The sequence below is a fragment of the Paramisgurnus dabryanus genome, chromosome 23 (assembly GCF_030506205.2).
Source record: "Paramisgurnus dabryanus chromosome 23, PD_genome_1.1, whole genome shotgun sequence".
NCBI classification, from domain to species: domain Eukaryota; kingdom Metazoa; phylum Chordata; class Actinopteri; order Cypriniformes; family Cobitidae; genus Paramisgurnus; species Paramisgurnus dabryanus.
In genome coordinates, this window is record NC_133359.1 from 12669426 (window position 1) to 12694893 (window position 25468).

The window sequence follows — 25468 nt, forward strand, 5'->3', positions numbered from 1 at the left end:
AAAGTCATTTTTTTGTGATTCACTGTTTTCTACATAAAATTATGCTACATAATGTAAAGAACATTCTGTGAAAATATAACCTTGATCTCTTTAATATTGAATGAGTAAAGTCATGTTAAAGATTGAAATCATAATGAAATGAGCTGAAATCAAACTTTAAAGCTTATCAAAAATTTCATTTTGATTCTTAAGCCTGGTTTTCACAGACAGGGTCACAAATCAGCCTCTATGGGGATTTATACAATAGCACATATAAAGGTTATCAATGTAAAGCACAATTAGCATTGATATTCTGTCTGTTTGATTGACAGTGGTGCTGGTAAAAAACATAATCAAGCCAATCAATTCTCTCAGGTTCTGTTAGCGAAGCTGAATATAGACAGAATAAAAATGCAATTTGAGAGAGAAATGCCAATGGCAAGCTTATTTTAGAGAGACTGTACTAAAACAAAGTTTGCTGGGAGGAACTATACAATAAAAATGTATTAAAACTCAATGGATATGTTAATGACACAATATCTCATATGAAGGTAGTTCGGATAATCCACTTAGTTTCTTACAACAAACAAAACTGTCACAGCGAGATGTGTGCATGGTTTAATTTTATGTTTTGTTTTAGCCTATACGCTCTTAGGGCTCTATCTTGCACCCAGCGCAATTGACTTTGTCCGTGACGCATGTATCATTCGTATTTTGCCCCGGCGCACAGCGGGTTTTTCCCGTCACAGAAGCACGTCGGCAAACTAGGGAATGAACTTGCGCTCCCTGGGTGGTTCAGCGCAAAAAAAGAGGCGTGTTCCGGCGCAAACCATCCCTGATGCTATTTTGCAGTTTCAAAAAACAATTGCGCCACTGACCAGAAAAAAAAAGTTTAAAGTCAGTGGCGCGTTGTTCATTATGCTATTTTAAGGGCGCATGCTTGACCATAATGTATAGGGTGCACAACGCGCATACACTTTGCTTATCTAATCTACACAGATGCAACAGTTATTTTTGCAAATCATAAATTGTTACACTTAAAAATATTAATACACGAGATAAGGGGAATCATAGTGGTGAGCATTGTGGTGATAGTTTTTATTTATTCTCATGCAAATAACGATTAAAATATTTTCATAACTTTGTTGTGTGGCTGTATTACGTTTATTTTATGTAACTAATAATTAAAATGTTTTAATAAGAAACCTTAATGTATATGAACTTGATTTGTAAGAGTACTTTGGGGTTGGACCTTGCTTGCGTTTCTTGGGTCCGATTTCAAAGCCCCCAAACCCTTTCAGCGGTGAGGGTGGACGCAGCGATGTCCTCTGCTGGCGTCAAGTCCTGAGGCAGATCCACCTCCCGTTACACGGCGTGCCCGATTTATGCTGGCAAGCGTGGGATTCCCCCGTACAAGGACGTCGGTCTCCTCGGCTGTGAACCGCTCCTGGCGTGCGCCTGGTAAATCCGTCATAATAATAGCAACCCGCCATGGAACTTGCGCCCTTGCGTTTAAAGGGAATGTTGGATAGCGTTCTGATTGGTTTATTTGACGTTACGCCCAAACCACCAAACCTACTTCAGACCAACCCCTTATTGATTTGCGCCCAGCGCAAGAGTTATTTTTCACGCCGGGAAAATAGCAACAGCGCCCAAGATCCGCCCACAAACTCCCTTGCGCGTTGCGCGTTGCACTTGCGTTTCAGATCGTTAAAATAGGGCCCTTAGAAATAAAGGTATAAAAGTTGTCATATTATTACTTCAAAAAAAAAAAATTGTACCTAAATGGAACATATTAGAACCTTTTTTAAAGGGTACTGCCCCAGTGACAGCTTTGTACCTTTATTTTTGACATGCTCAAAAGTTTCCTGGGACATTCAAAGCCGCTCATTCAAACAGACGTCACAATATTAGGTCTTGCTCGATTGTGTACGACTACGAGCTGCCAGCTGACTTGAAGTGTATGTGTTCACTACTCACTGGGATCAGTTAAATTCAAAGGTTATATTTTGAGTATGCATTGCATACTTGACAAACTTGTAAAAATCAAATGATCAAGAAGTCAGTGGTCTGAAACATGGATTGAATTGGTCAGAAATTATGCAAATACTGTACATCATATCACAATTGTATCAAGCATGATACAAACCTTACTACTTTTTGATTGGACGATAAAGTTCAGAAATCATTTGGCCTTCATTAAAGCCGGTCCTCATGTGATTACAGAGACTCCTGCTTGATTACAGGCTGCTCTCCGGACATCAGACATCTGTCAGACTGACAAATCAGTGAATCGGAATGCAATCTAAATGAAATCCACCGACAGAGGGAGAAAAGTGTTTATCAGCGGCTGACTTCATGACACGCAAGACCTTAAAAAAGTAGCTCACATGCAGCCGCATGCTTAACTTTAAATTCCACATGAAATCAAACTTGATCTTTTGTAGGAATTATGTTAGCCTTGATATACACTGTAAAAAATCCAACTTTAAAATGTTCATTCAACAAAGAACATTAAGTAACTTGAACAAAGATTTCTTTGTTGAAGGGCGTCAGTTGATTATTTTGTGTTAACTGAATGAAAAGAGCATAAACATTCAGCTAACAAATATTATTTTGTTGACTGGACTTCGATGTATACGTTTTTGTCCAATTCGTTCACCAAACTTGCCAAACTGAGTAATCTGAACAAGCAATTTAAAAAAAAACAATGGTCGGAATGGTACCCAGCATGCATTGCGACATGTTCACTTCTTTAAGTTAATATTTACTAAAAAAGATGACTGTTTTAATGTTTGCTGGATTTTTTTATGTTGTTATGTTGTTAATGTTAGTTATATGTTGTAATTAGAGTAATTTTTAAAGAATTATGTTTTTTCATTGTTACCATGATTGAGAAGTGTGTGTTCAGTGTAGAGGACAGCACAATGAGTTATCGCGCATCATTGTTGCCTCACAGCAAAAACGTATCTGGTTTAAGTCAGACAAAGACTTTGTTTATGAGACCTTTCTGTGTACACTCCAACAGTCCAAAACATAGTTAAATTTGGATATGCTAAATTACTCTTTACCCAACTTAGTCACTAGTTGAGTAAACATAGAAATTTGCTTATTACCTAATCAGTTTAAGTTGGTTCAACTTTTTGGTGTAAGTTGACATAACTCAGTAAATTGAGTTAGGTGAACTACATCATATCTCGTTTTGAAAGAATATTTGGGGGATAATTGCAAAATTGTCAATGTGGTGTAACCGGTCTGTGTCAATTGGTGTAACTAGTATTTTTTTATATAAAAATATAAATATATTCTTAAAAAATTGTGGAATAAAATATAATCATCTAGTTTAGTGTAATATGATTTTTTTAACATACATTTTTACATCATTTGTCAAAGATTATTTAGAAAAAATTGCTGTTTTCCGTATATGTCAGGATAACTATTACAAAAAACACATTAAATTTAAGTGTAGAAATAACTAATAAAATTATATTTAAAAATTATTATTATTATTATTATTATCATTTTATGATTATGCTTACATGCCGTCAAGGTGGATAAAATATTTAATATTTCTCATTCTTTGGCGCAATTGGCGGTTATACCATTTGATATGTTCAGGTCCATTCAATCTAAACTTTTATAAAAAATAGTGCAAATGTATTTTTTATTGCACAAAATAAACATAAATACACTATGTGCATTGAAATAAACCTAATGCATGCTTTTAAAACAAGTTTTTTAAAAAGATTTATGAATTTCTTATCTTGCCAAATTGTTTTAATCTGACCCTTTTATGACATCATTCTGCACTTCAGGTTCTAATCACGTTCCAGGATGTGAGCTAAATGTTATTAGCCTCTTTCACACAGTAATTCCGGTAAATTACCAGGAATTTACCAGAATTAATTTATCCAAGGTCCGTATTTTGTTGTTTTCACGTCTGTGGTTAACACTGACGGTTGCGAAGTTGCTCGTGACCAAACAACATTGCATTAGGTGACGTCAAACAAAAGGTAAGTGGTTGCAATCAATTTATTTAAGCTAAATTTAAACACAAAAGATTAGTAAAATAAAATATAAAACTTTTGTTTAAATGTAGCTTAAATAAATTGATTGCAACCACTTACCTTAAAAAAATGTATTAAATTCAAATGAATAATTTTTTTCAGTGTTACTGTTTGCACATAAGGCTTCACCTAGGGTGTGCTAAGGATGTCTGCGATCTGGCAAATAGATGGTAAGCTGTTTTAAACAACTTTGGTGAAGAAATGTGGACTTTAACTTGAGGTGTGCTCGACTTTTGAGCAGCGTATGTGTGGAAACGTCCGTAAACAGTGCAGAAGTAAATGCGTCATCTGTATTAAAACTTTATGATTGGCCCGAAGCTGTCAGCACGGTCTGACGTTGTCCATTTTAAATGCCGGTAATCTATATTTTTTGTTTACACATAAGGCTTACCGATAAATTACTGGTAATCTTACAACCTCTCTTACCGGTAAATTGGCGGCACTGATTTACCGGAAAGGTTCTGTTCACACATGACCTGTTAACTGCAGTTTACCAGTAAATTACCAGGAAGACTGTATGTGTGAAAGGAACTTTTGGTTATTTTAAAAGGGGGAGGATGTCCCCTCATCCCATGCCACCAGTATGTACCATCTCAGTGGAAATTTTGCCCCAGCTTTGAATTTCAAGACACTTCTGTGGGTCTATAATCATTCATCACACAAAAACAAGTAAAATGTGTCTCCTTCTTCATAGCAAAGCTTCAGATTAATTCAATTTTGTCGTCTAGACTGAGCGCTCACAGAGAGAACTCATTTGATTAGCAAAATCTGATGGGTATCTTGCAATTACCCACTTTTAATTAACTACAACTCATTTAAAAGAGCCAATGAAGACGTTCGCAGAGTGTGAAGAAGATTTTTGTTGCGTTGTGACCCATGTTTTACAGTAAACTCTGCTCATTTACCTCCACTTCCATCAGCAAGCAAAGCGCGACGGTAAAACAAGAACCTTTGTATGTCCTATCTTATAATGAGAGAACAGCTGACAAAAACGCCTTGGATAATGATAAAAATCTCAGGTGGCCTTTAACAGTAATGGCTCGAGATGACAACTCATGCCCGAGAGAGGTGTGCACAAAACTTCCCGAACGAATTGTCATGAAGGTGCCTGTAATGAAATGGCCTGAAATAAATTAGGGGGTGACGCTCTGCTCGAAAGTGTGACTTGTGCACTTATGAACTTGTGAATGGGAGAGAAAAGAAAAATGGAATTGTTATACCACACAGGCACCCAGCTGATCTCAAGTGCAGAGCTGCAAGAAAATGAGAAGAGATTGAATAAGTTATCCTCGCTCGGTACATCACTGCTGGACACAGAGCAAAACAGCAGCTGTTTCTACACCACTGTTCAATGAGCCCATGAATCAAAGGCTCTGCTGCACTTTCCGTACACTGGATCTTGTTAAAACATCAGCAGATTACACCTACAAAAGCTTCAAAGAGGGTAGTTTAATTAAACAGGGGCATAAAATCAGAGTACAGCTATAGTTTCAGAAGGTATAGCATTTCCAGAGCTGGTGTGATTCTGCAATTTCTTTTGATATAAGCTACATTATAGAAACATTAAAATGTGTAATTTCTCCATCAAATGAAACTGCAGCAATTATCTCTTGTAATGCATATCTTGACTGCGGCAAAAGGTCTGGTGCTTTTGCAGTATAAAGTGGCCAAGAACCATCCATCTTAGAGGTGTTTGCACTAAAAACATAACATTTTTATGTGTTTTGGCCATTAAAGGTCTACTGTGTAACTTTAAGAAGGATCTCTTTACATAAATGCAATATAAGATACATAACTATATTATCAGTGGTGCATAAAGACCTTAAAAAATTTGTTTATTACTTTAGAATGAGCTGTTTTTATCTACATACACCACTGGGTCCCCTTACATCATGGGTCACCAAACTAAGGCCCGCGGGCCGACTCAGGCCCGCCACCCCCCTTTGACTGGCCCCCCAGCCTCTCTGTCCCCCACTACTTGAACCGGCCCTTTGAGCAGGGCTCGAAATTGCGACAGTTTTGGTCGCATATGTGACCGAAATTTAATCTGTGCGACCTTAAAATATATTTGGGAGCATTTTTGCGACTGCCTATTTTGTTGTGGTGTGACTTGATTTAGATTGTGTATGCTGTGTGCTGTTCCAGGTTCAGTGTTCTCTCCAACATTACATAACCAATCACATTTCACCATTATGTTCTTGCGTTTAATGAAGACCGCAGATTGGCTAATATGAATGTCAATCATTCCTTGTTGCTGTGCTATGTTGTCATTGGTGCGTAAAGCGCGAAAATGTGACAAACCGCGTCCGCAAACATGAAGAGAACGAGCCGACTACAGCCAATGTTACTACTGTATTAATTCATAACGACGGTCCGGATTTAAATGCAGCTTCACCACGGGAAAATAAGGCTTAACGTTTAACCTTTCGGAGAGAGTGGCTTAAAGATTGCGAGTGGCTCTGCTACGAAAATGGCTCGATGTTACTGTGTTTACTGTAAATACTTTGAAGCGGAGGTTACAGGTAAAACGGCGTTGGTGGCAGAATCCACACATTTTAAGCGATTTTAAGGAATCTAAGCAAAAAAGGACCAAATTTCAAATCCTGACCAAAGGATGTGTAAAGCCCAGTTGTGGTGTTTAATTTTTAATAAAATATATCTATTAACTTATACATCGTAGTTTTGGTGCTTCATAATTTTTGGATGAGTGCACTTTTGGTCTGGGCCATACAATTCTATGTTATATAGCTGACCCGGCCCCCCATCACAGTCAGGAACGATAATGTGGCCCCCAGAGAAAAAAGTTTGGTGACCCCTGCCTTACATGGAAGTTGCTGTCATGTTTCTAGAGTAGCCATGCTGCTCTATAGGGCGTGTTTTGTCACTACGTTGTCTTAGGCTGAGTCCAAATTAGGGCTGGGCCGATACCACTTTTTTATGTCTGATACCGATGCCCCAACCTTGAGTATCTGTCAATACCGATCCAATACCATGTTGCAAACACTGCAGTAACTTGCAAAAACTGTTTTCAGCTTTTGCAGCTTTTCAGTGATGTTTACATCATAAAATCACGTCACTTCATAATGTTCCCATGGCAACAGGGGACATGGCTGCGCTTGTGTGAGGTAAATGCAGCATTTTTCAACTTTCTGCTAAGATATTTGTGAGTTTTGCTACGAAAATGCGGGGATTATAAAATCATGCAAGCCCTGCATATTTTGCGCATGGAAATCTGCAATTTATGCTGCAAAAGTGCGCCATATTTGAAAAATGCGTCCCCCGCATAACTATGCAGACTTTGGCTGATAATGCGTTAAATCATGCTATCGCATAATCGCGTTTTCTGGAGGGACTGTGTAATAAATGACAAATTCAAGACTCAATGATACATTGTGCAATACTGCTGCTTCATTTTTATTTAAATGTTTCAAAAAGAATAGTAGCAAAAGTTTTAGTTAGTCAGCACAAAAATTTTAAATTATATTTAAGGTGTAACTTTGGACAATTTAAAGTGCAACTTTGTTCAAATTCATGTTTCTCAGCAAGTGGCGTTTTACGCCAAGTTGCCATGACAGTAAAGGACCGTGTTGGTATCGGATCGGATTGTACTCCCTCATTTCTACAATATTCAATCTGGCCATTCGCTCCAATATCGGATTAATATCGACACAGACTATCGGATCGGACCAAACCTAGTCCAAATACCCGCACTTGCGATCTTGGCCACTGAAGAGCGCGTGCACATGACAGGAAGTATAGTGCGCAAAACTGTCCCAGGTCTTAAAACTGACATGGTGCATTAATGCACACTTAACCCACACTTTCTTGTTTTTAAAGGTGCAAAAATTTCAGCTGTAGACAATGTGTAGATAATAGGGATGCTTAACGATTAATCTTAATCGCGATTAATCTATAGCAGAATAAAAGTTTTTGTTTACATCATATGTGTGTGTGAACTGTGTATAATAACTTTGTATAAATAAATGTACACACATTCATGTATATGTTTTAGAAATGTTACATGTGTATAAACATTTGTATATTTATGTATAATTTATATTATTTATAAATATAAATACTTAATATATACATTTTTTTTCTTAAAACTATACATGAATGTGTTCATATTTATATATATACATATTTATTATACACAGTTTACACACATATGTGATGTAAACAAAAACTTTTATTCTGCTAACGATTAATCACGATTAATTGTTTAGCATCCCTAATTTATATATAATATAAATTATACATAAATATACAAATGTATATACACATGTAAACATTTCTTAAATATATACATGAATGTGTGTGCATTTATTTATACAAAGTTATTATACACAGTTCACACACATATATGATATAAACAAAAACTTTTATTCTGCTATAGATGAATCGCGATTAATCGTTAAACTTCCCTAGTAGATAATAATCTTTAAATGTTCATTTATTTATTTATTTATTTATGTTCATTTTATTTAAAGAAAAACAAACAAAAAATATTTTTAATATATTATATGAAATAACGTTTTTCGAAAATCACAACATGATCATTTAACTATGTAAAATACAAAAACGCTTTTCAAAAATACAAAACTTCTCAAAAAAGCAAAAGAGAATTTTTTTTATACACTGTTGTCATGTATCTGTACCTTTATACAGGAAGAATGGTCAATCACAGCATTAAAGACACATTGAAATGATAGCTGATATGTGACCCTGTCTGTAAAATCCAGGCTTAAGTATCATAATCTAATTCTGAGGAGCAATAAAGTTTTATTTCACTCATCGATTTCACTTTAGTTTCAATCTTTGACTTGACCTTACTCGGTCAATATGAAAAATATCAAGGTTGTCTTTACAGAATGTTCTTTAGGTACATTACATAGGATGATTTTATGTAAAAACAATGAATCACAAAAAAAAAGACTTTAGACTGCGTAGTATTGTGTATATACTGTATTAAATAAACACGTTTCTAGCCGAAGTTCCAGAAAGTCAGCCAATCAGGTTAGTGCATACTAGAATAACAGCATTTCCAATTTGTGTGTTGTTACACGCATAAGACATTAAGCAAACAGACTGCAGAAATTGTATCCAAGAATAAGATTACAACGATAATAACAGTCTTCAAACAGACTGCCCAAACTCTGCCCGTCTGTCACTGGGTAAACAGATTTCTACCCTTACAAAATGCTTTCTCTAGTGTTTAGAAATACCTTCACCTTGCACAATCTGCATTTCAAATGCCACAACACCAGATCACATCACTCAATAAGCAATGCACGATAGCCATGCCATTTCCAAAATGACCTTCTACTAACCATAGTTTATATTTGCTAAATTGAAACTGTTACAGGAGAATAACTGGCTTCCAAATTGCCAATTCTAACTGGAGGTCCGGTGTTAGTTTCATCCAATGACAATACAATCAAATGGTTCACATGGGGGTGAAAACCGGACACTTTACTTTTAATAGATCTCTGGGAAATAAGACTCAGGCAGGAGCCACTGACTCTGTTAATGTAAAACTGGCTGAGATTGAAAGCAAACCTTAGGTGGAATTATCATAGGTGCTTATGTAAGTAAATAGGTTTCCTGATTATATATTAATTTATCACCATAACTTCAGCCAATCAACCATAACTTTATATCCACCTGCATAATATTGTGCAGGTCCCCCTTTTGCAACCAAAACAGCCCTGACCAGCCGAGGCATGGACTCCACTAGACCTTTCTATAAGCACCAGCATTCACTTTTTCAGCAATTTCAGCTACAGTAGCATCAATAAGCCTTGGCCACCCATGACCCTGTCGCCAGTTCACCGCTTTTCCTTCCTTTGACCACTTTTGATAGGTTCTGACCACTGCAGAACAGGAACACCCCACAAAAGCTGCTGTTTTGGAGATGATCTGACCCAGTCATCTAGCCATCATATTTTGGCAGAGATGTATAGTAACGAAGTAGAACTACTTCACTACTGTACTTAAGTACTAAAAGACAGTATCTGTACTCTACTGAAGTATTATTTTTTTCTCCTACTTCCACTTTTACTTCAGTACATTTTTTCTTTGAGTTTAATACTTTTACTCCAATACATTTTTTATGTGCTGCATAGTTACTCGTTACTCTCAAATGTTACGAATCATGGTCACATGGTGGTCTGAACCAATTGGAGATAGTAAAGCGCGACCCCTCCCAACCTCTCACTCACAAATATGAGCCAGGGTTGTTGACAAATGTGAAGCGAAGAGAGAACCAAAGTGCGCGAGAAAGAGGCTTCGTTCATACTGCAGGGCTTAATGCTCAATTCCGATTTTTTGAAAAAATTAGATTTTTTTGCAAGGCCGTTCACATTTCCAATAAAATGCGACCTTTTGTGATCTCCTGTGTGAACGTGAAATGACCCAGAAGTGACCCGCATGCGCATAAGAGTACTCCACGGTCAAGGACATCACTTGTAAGCTAACGTTAAACATGGATGTCAACAACGGTGTAGTCAACAGTGGAGCTCTTTTTGCAATATTAAAGTTATTTTCCCAACGGAGCCAGCACAATTACAATCTTCTGTTTTTTTATGTAAAATGTAAGGTAACATTTGTTTAATTATTCCTCGTATCATTTTAAAGCCACGATCTACAGAACATCACACAAAAAACATTTTGATAACTACACCTAAAAAAAATAAAGGAGATCCTGCCTTGGAAACTCCGGCTACAATTCAGTGTTTTTATATAATTTGGAGATTTAGCGCGTCAAAGCAGTCATGACAAAAAAAACGACAATGAGAAATGAAAAATAATTTGTGTTTGTTACTGTAAATGATAAAAACTAAGCTTTATATACATACAATTCATTAAACGTTAATTTATAACAAGAAAAACACTGAAATTAATGATTTTATAGACACTACGCGTTATTATTTAGCATAGAAATACCTGCTTGCTTTGACTTTGATCATCTCTGTATTCACTTTAGATACAGAAAGACCTGATGAAATTATTTATTTCAGGAATCTCTTTGCTATCATTTGAAAGTGAACACACGAAGACAGTCGTGTCAGGCATAAATATAGGTTTGGTGCAGATATTTTCCGTTTCAGCACCGAAATTTAAATAAACGGCTTACCTGTTTTGTAGTTTAACTTTTGACAAAATAACCAGTTTGTTTTAAATACATTTTAAAAACTTATACCCGTCGAAAAACATCCGTTTTTTAATGTTTAGTTTGATGAACTCCTAAATATGAGACGAAGAGCACCTAGCACGTTCGGCTAAATTGCATGCGCAAGCATGGCCAGCACGCAATAGCGCAACATCGATACAGTACAACGAAACGCAATCCAAAATTTACAGACTTAAATTAGATCAGAATTTACGTTTACTATAAATACAATTTTTTTATAAAATAAGGTTAGAAGTAACAAAGTGCAGAACAAATGTGCAAAATGCCTCAAGTGCACGGAAACAAAACACAAGCCAAATAGATAAATCAAATAACCCAGAGTGATTTATAAATAAAATAAAGAAATTATTAAAAGAACGAAAGTATAGCCAGAATTGCCAGCTTTGTCTTTTAAATGTAGAAACAAAGAGGCAATGGTTTATAAACATAGAAACCTCTTATGGACGTGTCGACCGGTCACAGGGGTTGTTGGATTTATAAACGCATTTTAAAAATATTTATTGAAAGCTGCTACTTCACATATTATTCGCAGCATTATAATAATATGCTATATTAATATATTTGGAGAACGCTGTTATATGTGAAATCATATAACGTGTGCACCCATACGGCCAAAATTTAATGATGTGGAGCAGTGTCGCCCATGGTTGTTGTTTATCTTATCGTTCTTGCCTACTTCAATGCAGAATTATGACGTTTGTAGCGTATCAGTGACGTACGGGTCGGATCCATGTGGCCTGGCCGTTCAGACGAAGGTCGCATTTCAAAAGATCGGATACGTATCGGATTCAGGACCACATACCCAAGTGGCCTGGGTCACATTTGAAAAGATCGGATCTGTGTCGTTCAGACTGTCATGAAAAGATCAGATACAGGTCGCATAGGGGCAAAAAAATCGGAATTGGGTCGTTTCAGACTGCAGTATGAACGTAGCCAGACAGAGAGAGAGAGAGAATGCGCAAGAAAGGGCGAGTGTGCGCGAAAGAAGGAAACCTAAATTCAATGAAACACCTTGTACCTTTACCTATTACCATTTTATCGACTAATATTTCATTAATTCTGAATTCTCTATCGCCATATCAGTTAAATTAATCTGAATTATCTGAACATTCATGTCCTTGTACTCCTGCTACAGCCAAAGGAATTGTAAGTGTCCTTTAGCTTAAACATTTGAAATAATATAAACAATATTATATTCAAACTGTTGACTGTTTCCTTTAATAACTACATTACACAATACTTGTACTTTTACTTTCAGTACTTGAGTAGTATATTTTAAAATAAACTACTTGCAATACTTAAGTACAAAGCATGTTTAATACTTTAGTACTTCCACTTAAGTGCTGTGCTTAAAGAGCACTTCAACTTCTACTCAAGTCACTTTTTTGATAGAGCACTTGTACTTTTACTCAAGTCTGGGTCGCTAGTACTTTATACATCTCTGTATTTTGGCCCTTGTCAAAGTCCCTCAGATCCTTATGCTTGCCCATTTTAGTAACACTTTACTTGAAGGGGTGTTCATAAGACTAACATGACACCTTTATAATCATGACATGACATATGCCATGAACATTACGTTTTTGACAACTGTCATTAAGTGTCATTTGTTCAATTATGTAATTTTTAATCCAAAGATAACATTGTTGGAGATGTCTTTGTTATGACAAATTGACATAAACCAAGACAACATAACTGACCAGTTTTTATTAGTCATACAAATAAATTAGTCATTAAAATGTCATTAAGTGTTAATACTCTGTCAAATTGTTTTATAACAGCGTCATGAAGATTTTTTACGTTTCCTCCAGGTGTAAGAAAAATAAAATCAATAGCTAATCCAATAATAATAATTAAAATTGACAAAATTGTATTTTATTGCATTTAGAGACCGATTCACCCAAAATTAAATGAAAACCGTACAATAATGGGTTAAGCCATGCAGCATTGGGTCCATATCCCTTAAAAAGTTTGCACAAAACCCCCCCAGCAAAAACAGTTAATTACAATAATAAGTAAAAAAAATTATGTATTGTGTATATGTAAAAATAAAAATCAAGTATAATCTTTTGACATGTCTTTTGCATTTTGTTAAGGTATTTAAAATTATTTGAAATAACATTAAAATGTATTGACATTTTAATGACAAGTTAACTTTTTAATACTGTAGTTGAGGTCAAGAAAAATATTCATGATGTGTTATAAAACAATTTGACAGAGTATTAACACTTAAAGGGGCATTTCACCTGTAGAAACATTGACCTTTATTGAAAGTGTGTCATATTTGTAGTCGAAATGTAACATACATTTAGAATTTGGTGCCTATTTGACCGAGAAAAGGGGTGTTTGTAGTCTCACCCCCTCAACAAAGATATTGCACTTCCTTCTTTCAATGATGCAAAATGATGATTTTTACATCATTGAAAGAAGGAAGTGCAACACTGAAATCTGTATTTCTTCTGTCTCAGCGGCAACTGAGGAAATTATGCATGACCATTCAAAAACATGACTGGGGTTCTAACTATATAAAGCTTTATGCAAATAGGTGAAGTGTCCCTTTAATGACATTTAAATGACAGTTTAGTGTAATATTAACCCATAAAGCTAGGTAGTTTCTTAAGTTTGATAATTATTCTGCTATGTCATGTTTATGACAACTTTATGAAAAGTTATGATGTATTGTTTTATGTCAAGTTGTCATAACAAAGACATCTCAAACAATGTCATCTTTGCATTATAAATATGAAATAATTGAACAAATGACACTTAATGACAGTTGTCATAAAGGTGCATAAAATCTCCTTCATGTTCGTTAAACGTGTAATGTCATGAATATTAAGCTGTCATGTCAATCATGTCAGTTCCTGCTTCTAACACATCAACTACACTTGATCAAAGTTGGTCATGGGCAGCCAAGGCTGATGCACATGGGGAGCCAAGGCTGGCCTGTGTGGTCCGAACCAACAGACGAGCCAGCTGAAATATATGAAAAGGTGAATGGTGGTTCTCATAGAAATAGTCCATGCCTCGACGGGTCAGGGCTGTTTTGGTGGCAAATAGGAGACCTACACAATATAAGGCAGGCGCAGGGCCGGGTCTACGGGGGGGCTGGGGGGGGCATTGCCCCCACAGATTTTCCTTCTGCCCCCCCTAAAATGTCCAGCCAACCTTAAAATAACGGAGTGTCTTTAAACAAAAATGTCATCTTTAGCCAAGCGCTAGCGTTTACAGCTCCCGCCCACCCTCATCTAATTATCATATTCAAACTTTTGCAGTCTTTTCAGCAGTATTTAAGTCACAGGAAAAGCACTACTGTTCTCTATGACGGTAACTAAAAAAAAACACATCTATAAAATATATATCAGAAACAATGCAATTTAGTATTACATAAACGTAATAACCCAACACATATTAATTTAAAACTTAAAACAGTAAAACATGCCCAAAATATCCCCTTATCCTTTCTTGGACTCACCTCATTATTTATTCATTCAAATACAACAGCCAATGGCAAGTCTCCAGCAGCATTTAATGTGTTTGTTTTAGACGTAGTTCTGTTTATTAAAATTAGAATATGCAGTTTGGTTGTGGCATACTATATAGTAGATATAAATGATATAAGATGGTTATACAGTAAATATACAGTATTGTAACAGCTGAGCATCGCGTGCAGTTTTAAATTCAAATTTTAGCGGTTTTCTCATCGTCATTCATCAGCTCATTCAGCTCGCGTTTGAGGAAAACTTCACACGCAAAAATCTACAGACTTTTAAGTTCAAGAGGAGCTTTCACTCCGCAAGGTCATCGTAAGGTAAAACGTTGTATTTTATAATGTTGCGTTGTATTATAATATCTAATTTGCTGTGTTATAAACAAAGCAGTGTGATTTATCTTTGGTCTCGTCGCGAATCACACTTACAGTATTTTAGGGCTTGTGCTTTTGTCTGGTGCTGTTATAGGCAAACAGGATAACCTTTGACGAATTTGTCATGCATGTCAAATTGCATGATGTTTCAAAATATATTATTTAAAGCGTTGTGCTTTGTTGTGATATTTGAGGTTGCTGCAGCAGCATGTATGATAGGGTCAGGAATTAATGACAATACAGCTTATCACATATATCACATTGAAAATACATTATTTTAAATGAAGAAAATGTTTGAGAAGTGGAAATAAAGTTCCTAACAAGTGTTTATTTAGAATAAAGGCATATGTTGGGTAGGGTAGGTATAAGAATGGCTTTAATTTATCTATAAGTGAAATAATAGATTAAATGCAGTGTAAACATTAATAAAATATAGCTATATGTACAGCTTTGTATTCATATCACCTGCTTGCCTGATTTCATTAATTGTGACTAAATGTGTCAAACTAGTGTAATCATTATAACATTATAAATCATTAATCTAATTGCATCTACTTTTAAAATTTGAATGTGCAAAATGACATATAAATGGCCTTTTATTATAAGACATATGCAAAATAATACTGGATTGAAACATCCATAATTTTAGTGTATGAATCATTTTAGTCGAGAAATGGCTGCCCACCCAAAAATCCTGACTGCCCCCCCAGTCCAGCAAGCCTAGTACCGGGCCTGGGCAGGCGGTCATAATGTTATGGCTGATAGGTGTATATTATGATATATTGATATCACGTGAGAAATTCTGGATAGTAACATCAAGGTGCAAACATAAAAAATGTCACATTAGGTGGCTGGCTACATTTTTGTGTTGTTTTATTCCGATCACAAAGAATATCTGCATGTCAATAATATGTTAATGTTTTGTGGTTTCATTTATACAACATACATCAACCCAAATTTAATCACACAATTAAAAGGGACACATTCACACTCAAACCTAAAATCCAGTTGTGCTGTATAAAAGTGATTTCTGCTCTGAAAGTGCAGTGAAGTAATTTATATATGCTGGGTTTAAATAAAAATGCACTGAATGATAAGTGAGATAAAGAACACAAAAAGTGTCTTAAAATATAGTGTATAAGGTGTTTTAGGCACAACACGGTCAATCTCTGTAACTGCCTGACAGTGTAGGTGTGCCGTGTATTTTTTGATTGACATTTACAGCTTCTTTACGACTCTTCTGGATGAGAAGCAAGTTTCAAGACCTTGAAGTCAGCAGTGGAGATGTACGAATAGTACAGATCAGGTTTTTCAACAAGATTAATGCATGCATTAATAATGTACCGAAATGGGTCTAAATACGATTTCTCACTTAAACTATCTCACATAAAACCTGTTAGAGCACAAATGGGAGTTTGTTTTGAAGGCGATGCCTCCAACTTTATTCCAAGACCATTTCGTTTGACATTAATCAACAGGATTTACATCAAGAGTTTACAACAGCACACAATGGTGATTAATGGTGCAGGATGAGAAAAGCTGATCAAACTCTTGCAGGTTATCATCATTCCCAGGTGTACAAATGGGATGCTGTCTGAGTCCAACAGAGTAACTTGGCACCATACATGAGACTGATGTTCGCGCATTGCCAAGTGTTAAATTTATGTCCTTCTCTAATTGCAATAAACCTGGGTTTACACTGACTGCATCAGCTCGATGAATCTCACAGAAATCCATGTTAAAGGGACAGTTCACCCAAAATTATGACATTATTTACTTTCCCTCACGTCTGTATGCTTATATTTTATTTCCCAAAAGTAGAAATGTTGTTATGTAACTGTTGCTGATACAACAGTCGTTCTGTGAAGCTCCACAAGACATAAAAAACAGAAATACTCTATGGGATGATTTTCCAGACAGGGTGTAAACCTGGTCCCAGAATAAATCAAAGTCCCTTTAGGAAAGTCGAACCACTAGGTGGTAGAGCTTTACAATATTGAGACCAGATAGGGTTTTGAGGACACTTTCGATATGTGATATGATGATACTTTAAAGGGACAATCCACTTTTTGGGAAAATATGCTCATTTTCCAACTCTCGCAGAGTTAAACATTTGATTCTTACCGTTTTGGAAACCATTCAGCTGATCTCCGAGTCTGGCGGTACCACTTTTAGCATAGCTTAGCACAATCCATAGAATCTGATTAGACCATTAGCATCGCCCTCAAAAATAACAAAAGAGTTTCAATTTTTTCCTATTTAAAACTTGACTCTGTAGTTACATCGTGTACTAAGGCCGACAGAAAATTAAAAGTTGCGATTTTTAAGGCCGCTATGGCTAGGAACTATACTCTCATTCTGGCGTAATAATCAAGGACTTTGCTGCCGTACCATGGCTGCAGGCGCAATGATATTACGCAGCGCCCGAAAATAGGTCCCTTGGTTTCTTTCTATTTTCAGGCACTGCGTAAATATAATTTAAGCATGATGCTAATGGTCTAATCGGATTCAATGGATAATGCTAAGCAATGCTAAAAACCCGGAAATTGGATAAATGAATTCCAAAATGGTAGAAATCAAATGTTTAACTCTAGGGGAGCTGGAAAATGAGCCTATTTTCAAAAAAATTGGAGTGTCGCTTTAAAATCACAGTTAAATAACATATTCGCTAAACAGCACATCGATTTTTCAGCAAAGTCCTCTATTTGCACGGAAGATGATTTGGATGAATGACGGCATCTGAAATGATGGTGGATCACACCTCCCCCCCCAATCTGTGGTTCAGTTTATTTATACATTCTGACTGTCATTTTCTAGTTTCTAGTTGCACCTGTAGTGATTTTAGTATTTTAACAACATGGCTAAACATGCTCCTGGACACACTGATATGCCATTTTGAAAAGACTGACACATTACTTGACAATAAAATGTACTTTTGAGATATGAACTAAGGATTTTGAACAAGCTACATGCTTTTGCAGGAAATCCATGATGTTGTGCAATTTAAAAAAAAAAATATGAGAAATGCACACATTATTTTGCCAATTTTAAGAATGATTCAAGAAATGCTCCAAAGCGACTGAGAAAAACTGTAATAACATGCTTCAGTGATCTTATTAACATCTATATCAAAGCCCCTTTAAACTCTCACTGATCTTCATGTCTTCTGCAGGTCTATAAACAGCAGTCCTGTAAATGTAAACCCTTAGTAAAACGAACCATGGTTTAACGAGTAACCTTAGTTGTTTACTTTAATTTGCAGTGTAACCACTGTAGGCACACTACATGAACGTTTAAACATCATATCATATGTATTAAAAATTAACTAATACAAATGGTAATCAATGGCAAAACTCATGGTTACTTCAAATTTACTATAATAAAAGACGGGTGAATATCCCAAGGGAAGCAAGAAGTATGACCAACTGTTACACACACGTTGCCATAATAAAACAGCATACCTTGAATGTGCTGGTTAACAACACTCTCCAACCTGTCAAGTCTCTCAATAATCCGTAACGTTTCGCCTCTGTTCTCCTCGTCAAACTTTTTCTCGCCCGTCCTCTCCGCAACTTTCACGTTCCCGTTATCAGACACATAATTGGTGATCCACCCGACGTACAGCAGACACAAAACGTTGGTCATGCCGCTTAAAATCACGCACGTGGAGACCAAAGTTTTGGTTCTCCTCGCGCACGCCATCGCGACATCCCCACGTGCGGGACGCGGGCAGAAACAGACGCAAATCTTGTACGCGTTTGGTGATTTTTCCATATAGCGGTCGCTTTACGTTTCGCCTTTGCGTCGCCAACACATCTTATAACAGCAACAGCTGCGGCTGTTAAAATGTCAAAACGGATCGGTGCGGTCACGGTAAACGCGCATCAAGTCACTCGCGCCTGCCCGCACTGTTGGAGAGCGGGTTTGTATGGCAACGCAGCTCCACACGCGCGCACGGATTGACGGCGTCATAGAGCTGGAAAGACACGAGCAGCATACTGCCACGCGCGCGGCTGTGACAGCCAATGAAGTTTCCTCGCAGAAATACCTTAAAATGCAGTGCCATACGACCAATGTCATTTATGTTATTCAATTTTTATAATAGCCTAGATAAAAAAATGGCAATTTATTAAAGTAAACTGGAATAAAATTCCTAGACACTTTTGAATGTTTTAAACCTACAATAAAGTATACTACAGTATTTGCTAGTTTATCAATTGACTATAGTTTATAGGCTATACTGCAGAGTATTACAGTATAGATTAACAAATTGTAGTCATTACTATAATATAATAGTACACTTAACAATAATATCTCACTCATTAACATTAGTAATGAATTTTAACATAAAAAGTGCATTACTGCAGGTTACATGAACTACAATAAAACATAACCGTTAATGTTTGTTAATGGATGGATGGATGGATGGAAAGCTTAATTCACTTTCTGTATGATCTTAAAGGGTCAGGTTGTAACTCAAGTGTATAAGCACGGAGTCGAAACAGTTTAACAGATGATTCATCACCCTTTCTGCTTTATTAAAAGCTTTCAGGGAGATCAAGCCAAGAGAAAACACATCAGATAAACATCCTGTTAACAGCTGGAATCGAGAGAAAACTACCCAGAGGCATTGGCTTTGATCTTTATCTTTGACTTGGCATTTCTTTAATTCACTCCTTTACCTGATTAGTCCAAAATGTACACAGAGACCCATACGAGCCACGGCAGTGTGAAATGATGGATGAATTTTGATGGGATGCTGAAATATTAAAAGATCTGCAATTATTTTTGGGGAAATTAAAATTTGGGGGATCCAACCTAAAGGTCTATGAATGAGTGATCTTAAAAGAGAAAATGTCAGAGTTTGTTTTAAATTTAATGAAGTCACGATTAAAAGGTTAAGACTTGTGAATGAAGGACTGTGATTTCTGAGGAAAGCACAAAACATTACACTCGGTACATGGTTGATTTCATAAAGAAGAGATAAATGAACTAGTTTAAAATATTGTAGTGCAAACCAGTGGTATTCCAAAATCTTACAAATGTAAACAAAAATGTCATCATTCCTAACAAATCTGCTTATTTAAAACATCTTCACAAATATTACTTTGAAACAGATTGAGTTACCCAATTTTAAGCAACACATAAAAACATCAATAATGAGCATGTAGCATTCATATGGACCATATGACTAAGCTATATGCATAAGATCAATGATACAGAACACACTCGGTTCTATCTTTAACAGCCTTTACTGCAGTGAGATATTATTGGGCTGTAATTTAAACTGAGAGGTCTAGGTTATATCGGCTATGTAACAGAAGGAGAGAGACTGCATGGAATATCAATAGCAATGGGGATCTAGCCAACAGAGCTATGTGAAATTTACTTAATCAGAATACCTGGATTCTAATGCATCGTGTCAGACGTTTGTCAGATGGTGCATTAATCTGATTGCTTTTCATGACAATCTAACATGGAATGATGAGTATGTAGTTGACCTACTTGGTGGAGTGGATTATGGTAATATAAATCCACTAGCTGTTTACTGGTTGTTTGTTTAAAAATCTTTGTTTAAATGGGACATATCATGACAATCTGCCTTTTTTCATGTTTAAGTGCTACAATTGGGTTCCCATTGCTTCTATCATCCTAGAAAATGTAAAAAAGAACAACTCGGTGACTTCTGGTAAACCATTTACTGCAAGCATGTGAAAAATTAGGTCATTGAAATGTGGCTCCCCTTGTGATGTCATAAGGGGATCATCTGATATACTCCCCCTTAATCTGCAGTATCCAACCATGGCACTGCCATTTAGTGCAAACAGACAGACAGAGAGAAAGAGAGTTAGATGGAGAGAGAAATTGACAGCACAATAGAGTTTCAATTTCAACAAACCACCATCATTGCAATCAGTGTTTGCATTTCATCAGCTCATTTGCATTTTAAAGGACACACCCGGCACACGCTTACAAAGTGGCAATTTTAACATGCTGTAATAAATTATCGATATGCTATTTTGAAACTTCACATATGTATATATGAACAGATGTTATTATTGAATAAAAACATTACATGCAGAAGATTAAGAGGTGATTTATTTGGGTAGGAAACCAACGGTTATTAGAAACTTGGTGTGTATGTGGCTTACTGTAGATATCAATGTTTTCTTCAAATCACAAAATCAATGGAGGATAATAATAGTGGGGCATTTTTTACAGAATTAGCATGTGGTCAGATCAATTCAAAAGGCAACTGGATTAATTTCACCATGAGAGATTGTCTATACTCAGATAACAATAGAAACTGATGCTCTGTTTCAGGGAAGACAAGATATGGTATTTATATAAATCACCTAAAGTATTTTTGTATATCATTTCCAAGAAATAATGATGGTATTTTGACAGAAATACCATATACCAGTGATTACTGGGGTGCCAGATAGTGTACGCACCCCCCCCATGACAATTCAAGACATAAAACAATCTTAAACTTAAAATTTGAACTAAACAAAACATATTAAATGATACTATGTATTGCTGTTTGGTAGTTTCATTAATTACATTGAGGCTTAATTACACAGCATTTATGATAAATTATTATTATTAAAAAATATATAATAATAATAATAATAATAAAATAAGTAATAATAATAAATAATAATAATAATAATAATGTTTTATTTATTTCGCGCCTTTCAAGATCTTAATGAAGCTTTACATGAAGTTGCCATATAACATGAACACATAAGTATACAGTCAGTATACAACATGTAATCAACCAGATGGAACAGACAAAGAAATCTATATCAAACTTACAAAAACAAGCATAGAGCTGGAAAAGACAGACAATCTATTAACAAAAATAAATTGAATAAATGTGTTTTGAGAGCAGTTTTAAAGGTCTGAATAGAAGAGACTTCACAAAGTATTAATGTATTTTATAAAATGTCATAAAACTGGGACCCCCTGGCACCTGGTCTCTCGTCCCCCAGTTTGAGAACCACTGCCCATATACTATGGCAGCTACAACATTGCCCATATACTATAGCAGTTACAACAGTTAACCTCAATTATGATCTCATAATTTCATGAATGTCAAAAGAAGCTTTGTCTTGAGAATTATCTGATATAAAAACCAGAGTGCCTGGTTTGCATGTTCCTGCCAGCTTTAAGATAAGGAAATGTCAGAAGTTCTTGCCTGAGAGAATCGCATTTCCTCAGAATCCATTTAACACGGAGGGTCCGGTTTTCACCATCATTCAAACACTCTGATTATGTTGTCAGGAGACAGACTCTCATCAGCCTTTCTATATAACTGCATCTTCCCTAAGAAAAATGGTACCAATGCACCATTCAGGGACAGTCTGCAAGGAGAAACTTGAAGGTATGCTATTGTGTGGCTAGAGCACTTGATAGCTGAAAATGCCACTGATTATGTAAGGAAATATGATTTACAGATGCATTGTGACTCTTTCTCTAACAATTCTGAATTCGTCTACACAATTACTGTAATAGCTCTACTCTGAAAGCATACAAAGGACTAAAGATTACAGACATTTGTACCCCAACCCTTGCCTAAATGTATTTTTTTATCTTCCTAGCAGTTTCTTCAAAGTAAAAGTGGAAAACTGCAAAACTATATCCAGGCAATTATCTAATGTTGCAAGGCATGAAATACTAGATGCGTTTTTGCATGCTGCCTGGAGAATCGTCTGTTACTGGGAGACTATTCCACCAATCAAGAGTGAGGATGGGGAAACTTCTGGACCTGAAAAAGCCCAGCCACTATACTTTATATGGAGAAATAAGGGAGGTGGGTGACCAAAAGAGGTTTGTTATATTAACCCAGGAGAGCTGTGAAATTGATGAAGGTCTGGAGGTTGAGGAGGGTCTAATCCAGGGTTTAAATTGAATCTAGCGGATGTTGGCAGCAAGTCTGGGTAAACAAAGTGTGCGGCAGCATTGAGAAACTATTGGGGACATGTGTTGGAAAAGCTTGATAGTGGCCAAGATCAAGCTCAGGCAACTTGTTAAATAAAAATAATAATAATTCATTTTATTTGTTGGCGCCTTTCAGGACACTCAATGACACCTTACAATAATAAAATACATAAATAAACAATGGAAAAACCAACAACACAAGAAACAGTAAATTCATGAAATCAATAAAATCAATACCCACTAACAATACTAAATCAATCAGGATAGGCACGTCTAAAAAAAGTGAGTTTTAAGGCGTGATTTAAAAATTGAGAGACTAAAACTATTACGTATATCTTGTGGTAAAATATTCCAAATCGTCGGAGCAATACAACTAAAGGCTCTACCTCCCATCGTAGTCAAACACACAGCTGGTACTGCAAGACTCACTGAAGCAGAAGACCTGAGAGATCAGGAAGGTACATGCACATGAAGAAGTTCACTCAAATATGAAGGTGCTAGATCATAAGAAGCCTTATAGGTAAAAAGTAAAATCTTGAACTGGATACGGTATCTAAAAGGACAGAGTACTATCAAGGACGAAACCCAGACTCTTATTTGAGAAGAAGGAAAAATAAAAGAGTTATCAATAGTAATTGCTTTCACAATTACGCAGTTTTGCTTTAGTACCACTTTTAGTCTTTGCGCTATTTAGACCCAAAGGCAATAAATACATGATAAACAAAATAGGGCCCAAGACTGAACCTTGAGGTACACCACCGGTTATCTGAGATATCCGCAATTTAAACAAAAAGAAATAACTCCTTGCTGAATATGTTATTCAATGTAATAATGTTAAAGGTGCCAAAGAATGCATTGAAATAATATGTTAAATTGTTCTCTGATATCAAGGTATGTGCTTTATTAACTCTTTCCCTGCCATTGACAAGTTATCTCGTCAATCTGCAATATCGCTATTATCCACCAGGTGGCGCTCTTCCGCAATTTATAAAACCCGGAAGTATTGCCCTAGGGCAAACAGCTGTATGTCCGTGTATGTTTTAAAGATCGCTCTGCATCTGATCTCTATCAAAAGTCCTTCACAAAAATGGAATTATCTCAGCGTTTTGCTCAAAATTTGGTGTTTTTGATGAAACCTACACATATTTGAGAGGTGATAAAAACAGATCACATGAAGGTAGGATGAAACAGATTTTTTTTGAAAGCAGAGGGTCTGTTCTTTTATTTCATATATTGTATGTTTATATATTTAAAAAGGAGCATTTTCTGGAAGGCATTAAACTTTTGTGAAAATTATGAAAAATGCTGGCGGCGAAAGAGTTAAGTGCAAAAATGATCCAAATACGGTTTTGTCCATTTACAACCCTATGATTTGCCTTAAGAATCAAATGCTCTATTATTACCTTATTTGAAAGGGTCATGAATAAAAATGTTGAGCTCTGCTCTAATTGGCTGTTTCACATAGCAGCTCCTTTCAGTAGCTCTGTGTGTGTAAACTAACCTTGTGTTTTAGCCTGTATCAGACAAAGATAGATAATTTGATGAATAATCAATTGTTTGGAGGTTGTTAATGGACGTTTCTGATTGGTATCTTTGTGGGTTTATTTTCAGTATGGACCTGCAAAACATAACTGTAATGTCAATAGTAAAACTTCATCCTAAACACATATAGCATTAACTAGCATATAGCGCCACATCAGTCGTGACAACTTTGTTTTAAGCACTGTAACAACAATGACTTAATGTGTAATTTAATGTTGGGTGGCACATCTCGGTGTTATGTTGAGGTTGGCGTGTCTTTTGCATGCACAGGGTTTACATAAGAAGGAGGAAACAATCCTGTTTGTGGCTCATGATTTGCCATTACCATGTACAGAGCTGTTATTATATAATAATAATAATAATCTCTGCTTAGGTTTACCACATATTTTCACAAAACTGGCAACCTTGTCTCCAAAAAATGGTTGGGAGACACCGCTGTAGATTGATAGTCCTTTTCTTTTATTTGCTTATTGGGTTTGCCCAAAATGTATTGAAGTAAATGCATTTTTTACAAGTTAATTTGGTCCAAAGCCTAAATATTGGTATTCAACAGATATTGTTCTTTCTTTGGATAAGAAACTCACCATCTACGTCATGACAATTTACCACACAGTAAGTGTACAGAATAACTAATGCCTTTAACAAGAGAGGGTAGTGGGTTAAAATTTAAATAAAAACGAGTAAAATTGTAGCTTGCAAAAATTATGTTCTGGCACATTCAGTATGAATAAGTGAATCCGATAAAAACAAATTGAATTATTTGAAGGCTTTTTCTATATTAAACCATGCGTCACTAATCTTTAGTGAAAGGGCAGCTCTCGCTTCACTTGCAATATTTAAAGTTTGCTTGATTCATATGCCTTTTTCTGTCATATATTATAA

At 35.9% G+C, this 25468-nt stretch overlaps 1 protein-coding gene across 1 annotated transcript in view; it reads right to left on the reverse strand.

The window, feature by feature from the left end:
- Positions 1-19055, reverse strand: part of galnt18a (UDP-N-acetyl-alpha-D-galactosamine:polypeptide N-acetylgalactosaminyltransferase 18a) — a 70158-nt gene extending 51103 nt beyond the window's left edge. Inside the window, exon 1 of the mRNA XM_065291769.2 lies at positions 18562-19055. Coding sequence (XP_065147841.1) covers positions 18562-18874 — 313 coding nt within the window. The 5' untranslated portion in view covers positions 18875-19055. The remainder of the gene's footprint in view (positions 1-18561) is intronic.
- Between the last annotated feature and the right edge of the window lie 6413 nt (positions 19056-25468).